Consider the following 20,686-nt stretch of genomic DNA (forward strand, 5'->3'; position numbering starts at 1 on the left):
GCTACAATAACTCTTAATTAATTCAATATTTTTTAAAAAATGATTATTTGAATACCCTGGACTCTTACTTAGGTCCTTGTCTTCTGCTCCATCAGGTTATAAGAACTATATAGTAAATTCCCATATACTGATAAACTAGACTTCACAATTAACATTCTACAATTTGTTTTATATCACATGTGTGCGAGCTAAATCATTTCAGTTGTGTCTGATTTTTGGCAACCCTATGGACAGTAGCCCACCAAGCTCCTCTGTCTGTGGGATTCTCCAGGCAAGAATACTGGAGTGGATTGCTGTGCCCTCCTTCAGGGGATCTTCCAAACCCAGGAACTGAATCCATGTCTCAGGCATTGGAAGGCAGGTTCTTTACCACTTCCCTGGTGGCTCAGACGGTTAAAGTGTCTGCCTACAACTCAGGACACCCGGGTTTGATCCCTGGGTTGGGAAGATCCCCTGGAGAAGGAAATGGCAACCGACTTCAGTACTCTTGCCCTGAAAATCCCATGGACGGAGGAGCCAGGTAGGCTACAAGTCCATGGGGTCGCAAAGAGCTGGACACGACTGAGTGACTTCACTTTCACTTTTCTTTACCACTAGTGCCACCTGGGAAGTCCTTTATATCACATGCCTATCATCTATCCTCAACTCCTTTTTTTAGACATCAGTATACTTCACCCCTAAACACTTTATGCATGTACATAATTAATTGGCATTCAATATTTACTTTCAGGTTTCTTTTTACTTTTAAGGTAAAATTTATATAATGTAATGTAGACAGAGTGTCATTAGTTTTAATAAATTATTTTGTGTAACACTAACCACATCATTCCAGGAGGGTCTTTCATCCCAATTTCCACTCAACACCACTCTTCTGGTTTGGTAAGTCTTAACTTTTAAGTGGGGCTACATTCACAGATAATATGGAAGGATACCTTTAATGAGTTCCAAAGATATATTTCACATATCAGCCAGTCTTTTACCAGTTCCTGCTACCTCCTGTGTATTCTTCTTGGTGAAAAATTTTATTTTTACTAACACATATTATTTTCAAAACCACCAAAAGTAATGAACAACTTTTTTCTAACATTTTATTATGAACACTTAAAGACTTGTACAATGAACACCAATATACTAATTAGATTCTATAATAGCATTTTATAAACTTGATTGTCTTATTCATGTCTCTATGCATTTTATATATTTGATGCATCTCAAAACAACTTATAGGCATCATTATATTTGTTACCAATGACTTCATCTCATTGATCAGTTTTGTCTATTCTATATCTTTATATAAAGTTTTTGTGTATATAAGTATAAAGCTTCTTTCAGCATAGTATTACTGGTTTTCATCCATTTTTGTCCCTATCTATTGCTATGTCCTATTCCACTATATGAATTTACCTGATTTTATTTTACACTTTCTCTTACTGTTTCTAAAATGTTTGCAATAAAATGAACACTAGACTTTGGAGAAGGCAATGGCAACCCACTCCAGTACTCTTGCCTGGAAAATCCCATGGATGGAGGAGCCTGGTGGGCTGTAGTCCATGGGGTCCCTAGGAGTTGGACACGACTGAGCGACTTCACTTTCACTTTTATGCATTGGAGAAGGAAATGGCAACCCATTCCAGTATTCTTGCCTGGAGAATCCCAGGGACGGAGGAGCCTGGTGGGCTGCCGTCTATGGGGTCGCATAGAATCGGACACGACTGAAGTGACTTAGCAGCAGCAGCAGCAGACTTAGGAAGGTGGCTCATTGGTAAAGAATCCCCCTGCAATGCTGGAGATGCAAGGTCAGGTTCAACTCCTGGGTCAGGAAGATCCCTTGGAGAAGGAAATGGCAAGAATACTGGAGTATTCTTGAGATCCATGGACAGAGATCCCATGGACAGAGGAGGGACAGAGGAGCCTGGTGGGCTACAGTCCATGGGGCTGCAGAGTTGGACAGGAGTTAGCAACTACATAACAACAAGACTTAAGGCATCTAGATGTATTTCCACTACTTGCTAGCTCAACATATGGCTTCAATTCTTCATTGTAACATGAAGATTGTAACAATCTAGTCAACATCAAAGTATGCTTTGTAAACTGTAAAGTGTCTTAGCAATGTAAGGCATTACCATTTTTATCTCCAGATAATTCTGTCCTGTTCTCACTTCCTTCTCACCTCTCCTTTGCTTAGTCTTTTCCTCCACAATCCACTCCTCCAAGCTCTACCTATCTCAGTACTGGCAAGGGACCACAGGCACACACTAGGACTGAGGAATCAGAACCAAAAGCCAATGAAACTGTCTGGAGGTACAGACTGAATTATTCTGGCTCCTTTTTGGTTGTGGTAACAAAGTATCTTGTACAAAGTAGGCATTCTCTTCAGAAGCCTCCACTCATCTTAAGCCCCCACTCATCTTAAACCCTTTTAACTTTCATTGTTTCAAACTATTTCCTTCAGGTAATCTCCTTAAAACTCACTTTTCAGGAATTCACATAGATGCTCAGCATGTAGAAGATGCTTGTTAGGTATCTGTTGAACAACTGAAGGGTCAGAGTAATGGTTTTTCACTGTTGCTTTTTCAAAGTCCACCTTATTTGAGGTGAATAAAATCGTATGGAGGTGCAAAAACACCGTTTTGGCTGTGAAGAGTTAGGAATTAGGGAACTGGAAAGGTAAAAACAGTAAAAGAGTCAATATTCTAAACTATGAGAAATGTACATACCAGTGCATTAAGTTACACTATTTAATACAGCCTGAAAAGATGCAAGACAGCAAAAGAGCAGCATCTGAGTTTTAAAAATTGCATACACACACATGGAAAGAAAGGGAATTCAAAGGCTAAAGGAATTCTTAATAAATAAAATGATTCTTATGTGCTAATGATAAGATGTATTATTTCTTTTTAACTATCTGAAGAAAATATTTTTCAGAAATTCTGTAATATGCTCACTAGGAACTTTGTGTGAATTCAATATGTGAGAAACAACTGAGATGGAAGTGCTGAAACAATGATAAGTTATGTTAACAGGAAGAATATTTTTATATAATTTTTAACTTGTAGGTGAAATGATCCCAAGACTGCCCTATGATCAATCACAGTTGAGGGCTATAAGTAAAAGAAAGAAAACTGACAATTCAAGAGATGAGTTGGAGGAGAGCTTTAAATTTCTTTCAGATAATGTACTCTTTTGGGGAATTATAACATTGGTGACTTAGAAGAATGTCTAAAAAGAACAAGAAAATATATTACAGATTAGTTATGAATTTCATACAGTTAAGTTACTTTCCAGATATTCTATTGTTCTAGTGTTCTTTTCATCTGTAATTTCTATTACTGCTAAGGATATGTCAAAGGTTCAGGATAACTTTTTTTTTAAATGTGGATTTGGTCATAATAATTTTAAATATTTCTTTGCAATCACATGTAAAACAAATGAGGAAAATATGTATTACAATTTCACAGACTTAGAACAATGCAAAATGTATACTAATCTACAATGGTTCCTGAGTGAAAAAAAGTCAAAACATTTTTATATTAAATCAGATATTCTTAACAAAAACTTGAAACAAGTTCTGATGAACCTTCAGTTATAGTTACATTTACATTAGTTTTTCTGAAATGGTGAATATACTTGGATTACAATTGCCGAATTTAAAATTTAATGTGAAATTTATATTAAAACAAATTCTCAAATTCTCTCGAATTTGCTTTTTATCCAATTTTATAGTTCACAGCACAAAAAAAATTTTTTAATTACACACAAAAAGACAAATATCATATGCTATTGCTTATGTGGAATCCATAAAAAGGGTACAAAACTACAAAACAGAAACACAGTCACAGAGGTAGAAAACAAACTTATAGTTACTAAGAAGAAAACGGAGGAGGGATAAAGTGGGAGACTGGGATTGACACAGAAACACTACTACATATAAATTAGACAACTAATAAACAGCTACTGTATAGCAAAAGGAGCTCTACTTGATGTTCTGTAATGAATTGTAAGGAAAAGAATCTTAAAAGAATGAATACTGGTATATAAGCAAAACTGATTTACTTTGCTGTACACCTGAAACAAACACAAAAACTATCAGATCAGATCAGATCAGTCGCTCAGTCGTGTCCGACTCTTTGCGACCCCATGAATCACAGCACGCCAGGCCTTATCCCAATAAATTTTTTTTTTTTAAAGGAAAAAAAAAACTCACAAAAGGCAAAGTATTATTACCACTGTTATTTTTAACAACAAAAAAAATGGAGTGTATAAAGGGCAAATATCTAGCTCTCAGATTGCCACTCCCCAATCCCACACAGAGAAGACATCAGCAATTAACTGTGGTCCTGTTACAGCCTTGTAACACAATGTTCCAGCCAGTCACTATAGATCTCTTACACACAGGAGATGAAATCTATCTGTAATCCCAGAGTGACGTCATATCAGTTTTTCTGGACATATGGAAATGTAAGTCTAAGTGTATCCTATGGTTCATTTAAATACTTTTGAGGTCAAGAGATGCTGATGAGCAATATATTCCAAGAGTCTCAAAACTGCTGTGCCCCTTCATAGCCCACTATTAGAAATGCATCCTAAGAAAATAATAAAGCTATATGCAAAAGGATGATGTTATTTATAAAACAGAGAAACTAGAAAGCCCTACATGTCTAAGAACAAGAGAATAGTTGAGTATATCAGGTAGTTCACAAGCTGGAAAAAATAACAATGGAAGATGCTTACATTATAGTGTTAACTGTATAAAACAAACAAAAACAAAGATTTGTCTGTGTAGCAGTTTGCTCTCTCTCTCACACACACACACACACACACACACACAACTGGAAAGAAATAAAGCAAAAATGTTAAACAGTAGTATGAGGGATTATATAATGTGTAAGGTTACCATATACTAGTAAAAGGCACTATGGAATTTCATAGAGTATCTAAAAGCTTAATTTACAGAACACACTTCAAAATTGTCAAACAATTTCCTTCATTGTAAAAACGAAAGATGTACAATTCCATTCCTGAAAGATTTAATATAATATGAGAAAATAAACTGCTTTGGTTACTGTTTACTTCCCCAGAAGGTTTTTGGGAAAGATAATCTCATTTGATCTACTTATCTGTGACGCAGATTAAAATAACTAATTTTTATTTATACTTATCAAATGCTTTCATTATAATTACCTGGTTTAGAGCAAAAAAGAATCATAATTAAATATCACTAAGCTTATTATAACATGCCAATTATCTTATTAAAAATCTATACACAGATGCACATTCACAATTAAATTATTTAATATCCCTAATACTACATAGTTTTTAATATATTAGAAATTGTACTGTATTTGAAATTCAGAGATAGGACATGTTTCTGTAATGTATACAGCAAAGGACAAACCCACAGGTTTACATAGCAATTCTTCATTTTCCCGGCATGTCAACCTAACTGAACTTGTTTGATGAATAAAATTAATTTTCTTAGGTGTTAAAACTATCAGAAAATATTTTCATGAAAATCTTGCTACACTGTCCATCAACACTTTCTGGTTTCATAAATAAGATGGGAGCATATACCTTAAAAAGGCAAATTCTACTTCCCCTTTCTGTATGTTCACTAGTGACTGTTATTTCTATGCTATTACCCATCTTTGTTTTAAAAGTGATTCTATCAGATCTTCATAGTGTCTATATGGCTGCTTGCCTCTTCACTCATTAACAGCTTTAGGCTATTACATCTTCTGAGAGTTTGTGTTTCTTTCTCCTTTTAATTTAATGATTTAACAAATCCTTCTCTTACTCTTAAGATTTAAGTTTCCTCTTTTTGATCCTCTCTCCCCTCCTCTTGGTCTAACTTGCTTTAAATTGGGAAGCAAGAGGACAGACTACATGCAAACTGGGAGACTTCTCCATGAAGTAAGTTTAAACTTCAGTGCATGAACACTGTGACATCAATTCTAGAAGTTCAGAGGATGGTTTTAGTTCTTTTCTGGTTCTTATATTTCAGACTACTGAATTTCTCAAATATTTGACTACTTGATTAAAAAAAACCAGTTGTTATTATACATCTGTTTAGTTAAAAATAAGGACAAGTCCATTCAACTACAGAATAGATTCAATGGTAATGTTACATCGTGACATCAGACTAGAACGTCACACAGATCTGATAGTCAAGAAATGACAACTTGAGATGGGTTCCCTTTTGGACAGTTAACATAAAACTAAAAAGCTGGAAGTCAAATCTTGTTTATAGATGAGTAAAACCAGCACACAGGAATCAACCATAGCTTTGTAATTCATAGCTGCATTGCTCAGACACCCTGGATTACTTTAAGACCCTTTTACCAATCTACCTTTCTCATCAACCTCCTCTAGATCTGCTCCCATGCTCCTGTCCTTTAAGTCAAAACCTCCACCCAGCACATGGGATTTGGTAACTACAGCGGGTAGGGAAGACAAATACAATTTGCTAGGAATGGATCACTTGAAACTTTTACTTTATTTTTCTTCAAAGAACCTTATGCTTTTGAACAACAGATGGAGTTTCCGCCTACCCATGCCCAATCACTGGCTCCTAAAGCACTGGCTTTGTTAATTAAATTTATAGTTATAAGTCTTTATATTTTTAATTCTTTGAAGAAGAGAAAATGGTTTACTGTCAGTTATACTGAGCTTTTTCCATTTTCCAATAATAAATACTAAGACTAATTTATTAATTGACAGAAAACCTCTTTGAATATATAGAGAATAAGATCTCTTTGATTTACAGTAGTTTAGGTTTAGTACAGACTGAAATTCAAACCATAGAATTTCTAATAAAATGTATTACCCTCAGAGATATAGAAAAACTAAAATTTCAGCATCCAACTATTAAGACCTAAGCTAGTCAATATGATTTTTAAAAATAATTAGTTGTTTATTTATTTGTATATTATAGACTAATACTTTCACAGTTTTTGAGAGATATAAAGTCTAATGTAATTAAACCTATAATCTTTTATGCATTATTAATTTTCATAGCAAGAAATTCTTTATATGGTCTACAGATAACTTTCAATTTAACCGAAGTCTTAATAGTAAAAAAATTGTATTACTGAGCTCCAAGCTAATGAGGCTCTCTCTGAATATTAATCTTAATAGCAGTGTTTATAATGTCAAACCAGAAAAAAAAGTTTAATTACCTGACTGAGGTAATTACATTTACTGTGATCAATGATACAGTTAGAATTCATCTTACTATGAACTTTCATATGACTTTTTGCTTTTTATTCTGTTTACTTTTCAGCATTTACTGAACTGGTACTTGTCTTTATATCCATTTTTTCCATCAATTATCTCTGAAGATACACATTCTATTTCTACTTTTTCAGTGGCCATAATTAAACTGTTAAAATTCATGCTCAACTTAGGTCAAAGTATCTATAGCTTTATAGTCCTCCTGAATAACACAAGCATTTTAGAATGCTTTCAAACTCATTATCTTTTCATCACTATAAACTTTAAAGTGAATTTGTATTTTAGGGGTTTTGTTTCCATGTTCCGAATTAATCACTATTGTTTCTCATTTTATGCAACTAAGGCTTAAATTTACCTATATATTTACCAAGTGTGCTTACTACTCCTTCTTGCATTTCAAACCTTCCTTTAGAGTTAGATTTCCTCCTTCAGTGTTCAAACATTACAGGGCTTCCCTCTCACTCAGAGGGAAAACAATACACAACAGAACTACTGTATGATTCAGCAATCTGAAGAAAATGCAATCACTATCTGGAAAGACATATGCACCACAGTGTTCACTGCAGCATTATTTACACTAATTATTTACACATTATTTCCAAGACATGGAAGCCACGTAAGGGTCCATGGACAAATGAATGGATAAAGGAAATGCGGTGCGTACATATAATGGAATATCATTCAACCACAAAAAAAGGAGGAAATCCTAACATATATGACAACATGGATGGACTTTGAGGGCATTATGCTGAGTAAAATAAGTCAGGTAGAGAAAAACAAATATTGCATGAATTCACTTAAATGTAGAATCAAAAAACAAAACAAAACAAATTCACAGATACAAAGAACAGACTGGTGGTTGCTAGAGATGAGGTGTAAGGGATGTGGTAAATGTAAAAACTTCCAGTTATAAAATAAGTAAGTCTAGGGATCTAATGTACACTAGGGAGACCACAGCTAACAAAACTGGATTGTATTAGTTCAGTTTAGTCGCTCAGTCCTGTCCGACTCTTTGCAACCCCATGGACTGGAGCACACCAGCCTTCCCTGTCCATCACTAACTCCCAAAGTTTACTCAGACTCAAGTCCATTGAGTCAGTGATGTCATCCAACCATCTCATCCTGTCGTCCCCTTCTCCTTCCACCTTCAGTCTTTCCCAGCATCAGGGTCTTTGCAAATGAGTCAGTTCTTTGCACCAGGTGACCAAATTATTGGAGTTTTAGCTTCAGCATCAGTCCTTCCAATGAATATTCAGGACTGGTTTCCTTTAGGATGGACTGGTTGGATCTCCTTGCAGTCCAAGGGACTCTCAAGAGTCTTTTCCAACACCACAGTTCGAAAGCATCAATTCTTTGGTGCTCAGCTTCCTTTATAGTCCAACTCTCACATCCATACATGACTACTGGAAAAACTACAGCTTTCACTAGATGGACCTTGGTCGGCAAAGTAATGTCTCTGCTTTTTAACACACTGTCTAGGTTGGTCATAGCTTTTCTTCCAAGGAGCCAAGTGTCTTTTAACTTCATGGCTGCACTCACCATCTGCAGTGATTTTGGAGCCCCCAAAAATAAAGTCTCTCACTGTTTCCACTGTTTCCCCATCTATTTCCCATGAAGTGATGGGACCAGATGCCATGATCTTAGTTTTCTGAATGTTGAGTTTTAAGCCAACTCTTTCACTCTCCTCTTCCACTTTCATCAAGAGGCTCTTTAGTTCTTTGCTCTCTGCCCTAAGGGTGGTGTCATATGCATATCTGAGGTTATTGATATTTCTCCCAGCAGTCTTATTTCCAGCTTGTGATTCATCCAGTCCAGTATTTCGCATGATGTACTCTGCATAAAAGTTAAACAAGCAGGGTGACAATATACAGCTTTGAGGTACTCCTTTCCCAATTTGGAACCAGTCTTTTCTCCATCTCCAGTTCTAACTGTTGCTTCTTGACCTGCAAACAGATTTCTTAGGAGGCAGATCAGGTGGTCTGGTATTCCCATCTCTTGAAGAATTTTCCACAGTTTGTTGTGATCCACACAGTCAAAGGCTTTGGCATATCAATAAAACAGAAGTAGATGTTTTTCTGGAACTATTGCTTTTTCAATGATCCAATGGATGTTGGCAATTTGATCTCTGATTCCTCTGGATCTTCTAAATCCAGCTTGAATATCTGGAAGTTCACAGCTCACGTACTATTGAAGCCTGGCTTGGAGAATTTTGAGCATTACTTTGCTACCGTGTGAGATGAGTGCAATTGTGTGGTAGTTTGAGCATTCTTTGGCATTGCCTTTCTTTGGAATTGGAATGAAAACTGACCTTTTCTGGTCCTGTGGCCACTGCTGAGTTTTCCAGATTTGCGGGCATACTGGGTGCAGCACTTTCACAGCATCATCTTTCAGGATTTGAAATAGCTCAACTGGAATTCCATCACCTCCACTAGCTTTGTTTGTAGTGATGCTTTCTAAGGCCCACTTGACTTTGCATTCCAGGATGTCTGGCTCTTAGGTGAGTGATCACACCATCATGGTTATCTGATTCATGAAGATCTTTTTTGTATAATTCTTCGGTGTATTCTTGCCACCTCTTCTTAATTTCTTCTGCTTCTGTTAGGTCCATGCCATTTCTGTCCTTTACTGTGACCATCTTTGCATGAAATGTTCCCTTGGTATCTCTAACTTTCTTGAAGAGATTTCTAGTCTTTCCCATTCTGTTGTTCTCCTCTATTTCTTTGCACTGATCCCTGAGGAAGGCTTTCTTATCTGTCCTTGCTATTCTTGGAACTCTGCATTCAAATGGGTATATCTTTCCTTTTCTCCTTTGCCTTTAGCTCGTCTTCTTTTCTCAGCTATTTGTAAGGCCTCCTCAGACAATCACTTTGCCTTTTTCTATTTCTTTTTCTTGGGGATGGTCTTGATCACTACCCTCCTGTACAATGTCATGAACCTCCATCCATAGTTCTTCAGGCACTCTATCAGATCTAATCCCTTGAATCTATTTGTCACTTCCACTGTATAATCGTAAGGGATTTGATTTAGGTCATACCTGAATGTGGCGGGTTTTTTGTTGCTAAGAGAGTAAATCTTGAAAGTTCCCATCACAAGAAAAAAAAATTACATCCTTCTCCTTAAAATAACATAATGTTATGTGTCAATTATATCCCAATACATACATACATGGTATCTTAAAAATGTAATACACATTACTAGGATTCAACTAGGGAGATTAGGCAATTGGTGATTAAAAAAGAAAAGTTAATGAACTGTCTTTTTCTTGCCACGTTCCCACTCTCACTTTGTGACAGATGGCATAACTGGCCCCAATCCTTCATCTCTTTCTCCATCTACATCCTGTGCTGAATCTGCACCTTGGTTGGGTTGCTTTGGTGAGCCAGACTTCTGGGGCTCCTTTCTTTCTTGTACCTCTGCCTTCATTCACCATGAGATCAAGCTCAGAAAAGCCTGCTCCAGGATCAGAGATGTGAAGAACAGAGGATTAACTATGGTTAAGCCAGCCTGATCAGTAGCCAGCCTGCTCTGGAGTAAACCCAGCCAAAACTGGCAAAGCCATCTAGCTGCCCCTCACTGGTCCCGGGACATATGAACAGTAAATGCTTCCTGCATGCCACTCAGATTTTGTGGCTGTCTATCATACAGCACTTTTGTGGCAACAGATAATGAAGACTTTCAGACTTTAAGTGACAACTGAGTTGCTTACTTTCTCCTGAAAATATTTCCTAATTACAATAACCATTACTTGATATTTGTCTCTGTCTTCACCATGGCCAACTGAATCTTAGACAAGTTGACCATTTTCTACTGATCTGCCACAGCCCCAGAAAATCAAGGTCTTACAAGTCTGGGAAGCAGGTCAGAAAGTTATCTTAAAGAAAAGAAGTCCAACGTAAGAACAGAGGTAGAAAAGAACAGAAAGCTGTCTAAAGAATCAAATGAGTAAGAAGCCCAAAGGGATCAGTGTATTTGTATCACAGCTAAACTGTATTTGGTCCAAGAGAATCTACTGGTATGTTTCCTGTTGGCACATAATATGAAAACTCTTTCAACCAAGTGATTTTCTATTTTAAAAAATCTTTTACTTGAATGTTAATAACAGGCTACTACCACATGAAGGCTATATGGAGCAGTACCCAGGTATGTCATCCTTTTAAAACTAAAAGAGTCAAACTCCTATGCTTCTATATCATGTAGGCTTTCTTTCATTATAAGAATGTCAAGTCTCCAAATAAGTTGTTAACTATACAAAGAATAAAGCATATATTTATAAAGCTTTTAAAAAACCCTACTGCCATCTACAGCTACTGACCTCATCATACACAACTACTGACCTGCACTGAAGTTGAAACCTCCCCTTAAATGTCATTCCTATTACTGTTTCAAATGGTCGCAACTTAATTAAATGCCAATCTACTTTTTTACACTTTATAACATTTGACATTTACACTAAGATTCTATATGTCATTTTTGAAAACCATCAGATAATAGTTATCATTGGAAAATGCCCTAACAATTTACCTTTTAAAAAGAATGTTTGCCTATAATTTTGTTATTACAATAGCTTGTAAGTCTATAAATTATCAAGGTGCCATAAAAATTCCTTGTATATTAATATTCTAATTTCCTTTAAACATATCATTGATTCAAACTTGTAATAGCAAGGTCTAGTGACATTTTCTACTAATGGTTACACTTCAGACCTATATAAATTATCACTATATTACCATTAAATAATCAATTTGTTCAACTCAATCATAAGATATTATAATATAAACATCTACAGGTGTGTGTATATTTGGAACATAAAATTCTACTTAGCATAATAAATTAATTATAACTGCAGAACTGCTGTCAAGACAAATAAGAATTTTTAAATGAAGATAATCTAAAACACTGATCTCATTTTCACAAAAGAGCACCTTAAAGGCTGATATTCACAGGACATATACTAAATCAAATATATGTGAAAGGAACTAAACCCCATGACCTATAACTCACATATGAGAATTCAAGGCTAAATCCCTGTTATTTCTAAATTAAATAACTACATTATCTAAATATCTGCTATAGTCTGAATGCTTGTAATTCCCCACCCATATGTTAAAGGGCTTCCCAGGTGGTGCAGCAATAAAGAATCCGCCTGTCAATACTGGAGACGTGGGTTTGATCCCTGGGTCAGGAAGATCCCTCGAGTAGAAAATGGCAAGCCATTCCAGTATTCTTGCCTGGACAATTCCATGGACAGAGGAGCTTGGTGGGCTAAAGTCCATCTGAGGTGTGTCACAAAGAGTCATGGCTGACTGACTAAGCACCCAGGCAATTCATATGTTGAAACCTAATGCCCAAGGTGGTGATATTTACCAGGAGGTGGAGTCTTTGAGGACTTCCCTGGTGGCTCAGATGGTAAAGCGTCTGCCTACAATGCAGGAGACATGGGTTCGATCCTTGGGTTGGGAAGATCCTCTGGAGAAGCAAATGGCAACCCACTCCAGTACTCTTGCCTGGAAAAATCCCATGGACAGAGGACTGTGGTAGGCTACAGTCCATGGGGTCGCAAAGAGTCCGACACGACTGAGCGACTTTGAGAAGTGACAAGGACTTGAAGGCAGAGCACTCATGAATGGGATTAGTGACCTTATAAAAGAGGCTTGAGAAAGCCACCTTTGCCCTTTCCACCCTGTAAGCTTACAGAAAAAAGATAGGCATCTATGAATCAGGAAGGGGCTCTCATCAAATATCAAATCTGCTGGTGCCTTGATCTTGGACTTGCCAGCCTCCAAAACTGTGAGAAATAAACTGCTGCTGTCTATAAGTCACCCAGTTTATGGCATTTTGTTATAGCAGGCCAAAAGGCCTAAGACACTATCCATTAAGAATGAAGAAATAAACTATGATACATAAGCATACTATACATGTATTGGTTTGGCCAAAAGGTCCATTCAGGGTTTTTCCCCACGATGTAACAAACAAACATTTGGGAAAAACCAAAATGAACATTTTGGCCAACTCAATGTTAAAACAGTAGATACAGATCTCTATGTTATATTGCAAAGTGAATAAGTAAATCACAAAATACTACTTAAGTAAAAAAGAAAGATATATTTGTGTTGTGGTACAAGAGAGTTTTAGCTTGGTCTAGATTCAAATGTGCGGAGAAGGCAATGGCACCCCACTACAGTACTCTTGCCTGGAAAATCCCATGGATGGAGGAGCGTGGTAGGCTGCAGTCCGTGGGGTCGCTAGAGTCGGACATGACTGAGCGACTTCACTTTCACTTTTCCCTTTCATGCATTGGAGAAGGAAATGGCAACCCACTCCAGTGTTCTTGCCTGGAGAATCCCAGGGACGGGGAAGCCTGGTGGGCTGCCGTCTATGGGGTCGCACAGAGTCAGACACGACTGAAGCGACTTAGCAGCAGCAGCAGCAGACTCAAATGTGAGTCTAATGCTAGTTTCAAGACTTGCTAGCTGGCACTGTTTTTTTAGCAGTCTATAGTGGGCAGGCTACAAAGCTTTCTCAGCCTCAATTTCCACATTTTGCTGTGGCAGATACTTTCATTTCAAGGGTTGTTGTAAAATAAATGGCACAATTCAAGCCACTATAGATACTTTCAAGGGTTGTTATAAAATAAATGGCACAATCCAAGACACTGTAGATGTTTAATAATGGCAGTTATTTTTATGGCCCTACTGTAACTGTAAAAAATGAATTCTCTGGTACCATTTAAGAGTCAGAAAAAAGGATGTAAGAAATTGTCCCTACAGAACTTTAGGTTCTTATAACACATAACTCTGGTGATTAGTAAAAAAGAAGACTTAGAAAAAAAATAACACATGTGTAATGATAAAAAAAAAATTCGCATTATTATAAGTAAATACATGTACTATGCATATAATCCATACGTGATATATTCTATTATATCCTAAAACATTCAAAAGACAAGGTTGAAAAGAAACAACATGTAGCTTTTTTAGGCATATGGAGGAATATATCCAAATACACATAGTGAGTTTAGATAACCATAAAGATGGTCCACAGAAAGGACCAACTTGAGAAATCATTTTATGATTCCTTCTCCTGTTGTGAATTAAGGCTATGGTTAAGCATACTAAAATGATGTGATAGCCAAGAAACTTCCACAACTAATCTTTAGGAAAATAAACTTAGGATCCTGGAAAGCTGTTCATTTTACATTTGAAGTTTTATATTTTCAAGTCACCCTTTTTGGAAACACATTGTCATTAAAATTCTAGCTTTCCTTTATCTATCTCACCACTTAACCATTAATGATTTAATTTTGTCTCTTTCAACCTTGTGGACTTGAGGCCTAAATATCTCATCTATAAAAAGAATTATCCCTTTATAGACTTAGTTATACTAAATTTCAAGTTAACATTTCCACTTCTAGATATTCTACTTAAAAATCTGTTTCAATTTTTCTCCCACTAAAGATTTAATATTTGTCTATTTTCCACTAAACGTTTCCAGCAAAATAATTATAAAGAGAAATATGGCAAGATCAAAGAATAAAACCTGTCAAAATTAGAAACACAGAAGACACAGACCACGCAATACAGATTATCTGTAGAGTGAGCACAGCAGCTCAGTGTGGACAGGACAGTGGGAAGGATGGCTTGTGTTTAAGAACACACACTTGGTTAAGATGACTTTCTTTTGTTTTACTGAGGGTGGAAAGAATGCAAAGGACGTCCTCAAGTTCAAGGATAGAGTGAGTGGTTGAGAAAAATAAATTACTTAACTGAAATGCTGGGCTGGATGAAGCACAAGCTGGAAATAAGATTGCTGGGAGAAATATTAATAACCTCAAACATGCAGATGACACCACACTTATGGCAGAAAGTGAAGAAGAAATAAAGAGCTTCTTGAGCCAGTAAAAGAGCTGGCTTAAAACTCAACATTCAGAAAACTAAGATCATGGCATCTGGTCCCATCACTTCAGGCAAATAGATGGGGAAACAGTGAGAGACTTTATTTTGGGGGGACTACAAAATCACTGCAGATGGTGACTGCAGCCATGAAATTAAAAGATGCTTGCTCCTTGGAAGAAAAGCTATGACCAACCTAAACAGCATATTAAAAAGCAGAGACATTACTTTGCCAACCAAGGTCCATCTAGTGAAAGCTATGGTTTTTTCAGTAGTCATGTATGGATGAGAGAGTTGGACTATAAAGAAAGCTGAGCACCAAAGAATTGATGCTTTTGAACTGTGGTGTTGGAGAAGACTCTTGAGAGTCCCTGGACAGCAAGGAGATCCAATCAGTCCATCCTAAAGGAAATCAGTCCTGGGTGTTCATTGGAAGGACTGATGCTGAAGCTGAAACTCCAATAATTTGGCCACCTGATGCGAAGAACTGACTCATTTGAAAAGACCCCGATACTGAGAATGATTGAAGGTGGGAGCAGAAGGGGATGACAGAGGATGAGATGGTTGGATGGCATTCACTGACTCAATGGACATGAGTTTGAATAAGCTCTGGGAGTTGGTGATGGACAGGGAAGCCTTGCGTGCTGCAGTTCATGGGGTTGCAATGCAAAGAGTCGGACACAACTGAATGACTGAACTGATACTGAAATAAATAAACACATAGAGGAGTGGCAGAAATAATATTATTAACAGCCAAAAAATTACAGAGATGAACATTAAAACATTACTTGTCAATGCTCAATAACATTTTTTAAAAAATAAAACAAATGATCCTCTTTGTACTATTAAGTAATACTTAAGCTTTCTTTAAAAGCTAAAATGAAAGTAGAAAAGTAAAATTACTTAAAAAAACAGAAAAAATTAACTTAAAAAATTTTAATTCAGTGACTTTCTCTTACCCTTAATTTAGCACTTTAGCATGGTAGGCCTGAGTAACTTAGGATCACAGACAATCTGGCCAAGAACATCAACTCAATCAAAAGTTTTTGATTTATTTTAATTTTGTTAAAGCTTTTTGTCATTACTGACTTAACTGAAGTCACATGTTCCATTTACTACTGCTCTTGCCTGATGTGGAAAAGTGAACTATTTTCCATGTATATATTGGCTCTTCCTTATGTTATCTTCTGGTGGGATCATCTCATGAGGTTATTTTTTCCTGACACTTTTAGTAATTACATTGAATTCTATTGGATATAATACTGAATTTCATTTATAATAATAAACCATATTTTTTAAAGTAATAAACATCATAATAAAGCTTTTATAGCAAAGACTGAGAGAGAAATTAATGATCTAATTACCTATGAAGAGCTTCCATGGTCTCTGTGGGGCCAGTTCTCAATAAACAATGTTTTAAAAAATGCTTGTAAAATGCTTAAAAAAAAATCTGTCAAGGTTGCAAGAATAATTAAATAGAAGACAGCATCATATTAACATGCAAACACAATGGGGCCACCCACTGGAACTGAAAGCAGGAAGCCTCAGGATATGACTGTTACCACCAAGGATCATTTTATGCAAATTCCTTCAGTTCAATCTTTTACCAACCAACTCTAAAAATTATACCAGAACCAACTGAACCACTTGGATATAGATAAAACTGGATTACAGTTAATCCCTGAACAACACAGGTTTGAATTGCAATGGTCTATCGACATGCAGATTTTGTTCAATAGTAAATACTACAGTACTTAGTAAATACTAAGTTTTAGTAAATAGTAAATACTACACAATCCACAGTTGGTTGACTCCACTGAGGTAGAAGGGATGATAAGGAGAAACAACGAAAATGTTGTTATAAACTATACGTGGATTTTTTGATTGCAGGGAGTGTAGGTGCCTCAAACCCCCAAGCTGTTCAAGGGTCAACTATACTTCATTTTCCCATGTTTCAGTTGGAGCAGTAAGGGAGGCCACACAAAAAACCCATGGTTGGCGATCCCTACAATGACAGTAGAGAGATCACATTTTGGCACATTCTCTAAAATTCTTCAATCAATGACAGTTAAAGATATACTACAGTCTTATTCGTTGGATTTCAATTAGCATACATACCTACTAGTTAATATTTAATTTAAAACATTAATTTAGAGAATTAAGATTATGATTCAGTCATGTAGTTATTATTTTAAATATGTGCAATCATCTGTCTCAAATAGAGTAATTTTGGAGTTAAACTTTCACAGTCTAGAAACTTTAGAAAGTAAATCAATATTTTTCTTTTACAGTTTAAGCACTTAACATCCTCTAATCATTTTCTAATGGTTCAACTTAATTTCACACTAGGTAACAGTACATAAATGATACCTGGAGTGAGTGACCACAGGAGAGGAAATCTGACCAATTTGAAATAATTATTAATATACTTAAAAATATACATAATTTAACTCATAAAGTGGCACACAGATTTCTTAAAAAGTCTTACAAAATTTGCCTGCATTCTGCAAGTGTAACAATAATAGGAGGGCCGTTTTTTAATAGATTTAAAACTTTTTCTGATTTAAATTCATAAGAAAGTTTCAAAATGTCACTTTAAAATTTTACAGTAAATTACTATTCAGTCAATTCAATATTTATAGTCAAGTATTGTATAATTAGTTATTTGAAACAAAATCAAGGTTTACAGAAGTGATTATCACTTACCAGCTGCTCTGATTTTACCCCATACAACTGGATGGTCTTTGCCACATTTTTTGACACAGCTAATGTGAGGTTTGAATCAACAGCAGCTACGTTTAGTTCACTGAAGAAAACAAAAACAGACTTTAGCAATACAGTTTATCAACAAAGACAAGTATATGAACTTAAACCCATTAAACGACAAGGTGATTCTTTTTATAGATTTCCCTGGGTGCCTCTAAGAATTGATTGGATTGTTTCATTTTCCCTCCTAAATTCAGCATTAGGAAAAAGTGCCCTGAGATGGTTTGGTTAATGACCAGTTTCTCATTAATAAAAGCATGTCATGTGTGGGTTCAGGCTGTGATTAAGAAGAGTAAACTGTGTACAGATTTTTCAAGTAGCACTCTTGTTCATACTGATAAGTGCAATTAAAGACACTGCATATCACAGACATCTGCAAGGAAATGACAGGTCTTGAATGGAAATGATGACCTTGGAAGGACATAGGCTAAAAATATAAATTACATGATATATCAAGATACTAAGTTTCTGTAGAAATTATGCCAATTCATGTTATTTTGATAGCGTAGCTTTTTTATATCAAAAGCACAACAAGGATTTAACTGGAAATTTTAAAAATCTTGATTCCTGAAGTATTTCTTTGCCATGCTTATTTTCAATGTTTTACACTGGATTATTTGGGACACTTCAGCTGACTGCTCCAAAAAAAGTATTTATAAAGACCATGTAAAGTATACCAGCAGTTAAAAACTGCATGAAAATGCATATACAAGTAGAAAGCAAGAAAAGTAATTACTGTCTCTGAAGTAGCAGAAAGAATGTTGGTATTTCCCAGACTCCCTTTATGAAGAAAGCGAAAGACTTTAACATTAGTGCTTACTTTGTGCATCAAAAATGCCCTTTCATTTAATAGTGAGACATAATCTCACTGTAAGACATAATTAACAGTGAGTAAGACATAATTAACCCTGGTATTCACATTCTATTGATCAGTGGCATAAGTATGCTTTTTCAAGTCCCACCTTACAACTGATCACAGTGTGGTCAAGTTGCACAGAGGAAAGGGAGTTACTTCTTTAATATTTCCATAAACAGGTCAGAGATCAAGTTGAATTAATGACTGGTTTGATCACTACTATACTAAACAAATAATGGAGACATAATCAGGGTTTAAGAATCCAGAGTCAGGCCTTTGAAAGTCAAAGTAACTGTGGAGAGATTAGTATCAAGATTCTGGGCTCTTTCAACACTACTGTATATGGTTCTGCAGATTATACCTGTGGCTTTCTAGTCTTACTCTCACATGCCTCAGAATCATTATCTGATGTGTAATCTAAAAGAATTTAGACTTCTATACTCTGGTCCTATATGGCCTAACAACTATTTTAACTCACAAAATGTTCACCTATAAATGTACAGACCTACTGTTATGACAACTTGTATACTATGACAGGAACCGAGAGTCTCAACTGCAGACTGGGTCGCCTGGGTGACCATAAAATGTCTAAAGACAACAGTATAACTACATTGTCTGCAAGCATTCAGGTGGCACCTCTGCTAGGATATCTTCCCTTTTAAGAGTTTTAAAAGCTGTCACATTCAACTTTAGAAAGCTTAAAATAGCAAACACGAGTAGACTAATCAGGATTATAATACTTGTACACCATGAAGTACTTTCTGGATTTAAGATTAAAAAAAAAAAATTACTCTCCATGTTTTAGCTTCTCAATCTGTAAAATTATTTTTATATTTACTGTCCTACTTAATACCAGAAATTTACTATGGTATAAAGAATTAGGTTGGTTTACTCTGCATCCTTGACAAGATAAAGAACAATTATAAATAACTATTTTTAGACTGTATTTAAATGGTTTTATTAATTGGAATCTCAAGTACTTAGGACATGTGCACTCATTCACTGCAAAACTCTTGATTTAATTGCTGGACTAATTACTTGAACAACTAGAGATAAATTTAAAATGTACTGCATCGGACATCACTAACAAATGTGGTGGGCATTTTATGGCATGCCATTATATAAAAACACATACCTCGCTATAGTTTTAATGATACCTTCAAGTTCATCAGCAGAAGGAGGATTACGACCACCAGGAGGAAAAACCAAGTTGATAGGATCAAAGAGTCGAGATAATGATTTTGATAGATATGCAGCCTCATAGGGTTGTAGTGAGTCTTTCAAAGCCTTTTCTGGACTGTGGGAACAAAGTTTATTAAAAATGAACTTAAATTATACAAGACTAAATACTATGGTATTAGGTTGTAAATACCTTTCTTAAAAATATATCCTCCATAAGACTCAAGAAAAGGGGAGATATATATATATATATATGAGACTGATTCACATTGTTGTATGACAGAGACCAACACAACATTGTAAATTATCCTCCAATTAAAAATAAAAATAAATAAAAAACACATCTCCTCTATAGAAGGTAACTTTATATGGACAACAGAAAAATTTTGCTTAAAAATGTATACATATATTTATATACATTTGATAATTAAATGCTTATTAAGAATTAAACATTTTAATTTATACATAATTCCTGGGTATAAATGTAAAATAATATGCCCCAGTACCTACTGTAGCAAGTTTGTCACTTGAAACTATAAGAGCAACACTGTAAAATCTTATTAATTCTAATGGGGCCATGTCTTCACTTAGTATGTTTCTACACAACATACAAGAGAGGCAAGTCTGCAAAGACTTGAACTGGCTCCCACCAGTTCAACCCTTTTCACACATAGATGCACTCTCATAAGCTCAGCGTCTGAGAGGGAAGTATACAAATGTAGGTTTTTATCACCCTTCTGATACCAAAACTGATACTAATAAGAAT

General features: G+C 35.7%; 1 protein-coding gene across 4 annotated transcripts in view; it reads right to left on the reverse strand.

Moving 5' to 3' along the window:
• COG5 (component of oligomeric golgi complex 5) overlaps nt 1-20,686 on the reverse strand; it is a 288,655-nt gene that overhangs the window by 43,889 nt on the left and 224,080 nt on the right. For all 4 annotated transcript variants that reach the window (XM_055590250.1, XM_055590249.1, XM_055590251.1 and 1 more), the window contains exons 13-14: nt 19,877-20,038; nt 17,826-17,925 (exon numbers count right to left, since the gene is read on the reverse strand). In XM_055590250.1, the coding sequence (XP_055446225.1) occupies nt 17,826-17,925; nt 19,877-20,038 (262 nt within the window). The remainder of the gene's footprint in view (nt 1-17,825; nt 17,926-19,876; nt 20,039-20,686) is intronic.

Source organism: Bubalus kerabau, chromosome 8 (genome assembly GCF_029407905.1).
Source record: "Bubalus kerabau isolate K-KA32 ecotype Philippines breed swamp buffalo chromosome 8, PCC_UOA_SB_1v2, whole genome shotgun sequence".
In the NCBI taxonomy this organism is placed as follows: domain Eukaryota; kingdom Metazoa; phylum Chordata; class Mammalia; order Artiodactyla; family Bovidae; genus Bubalus; species Bubalus kerabau.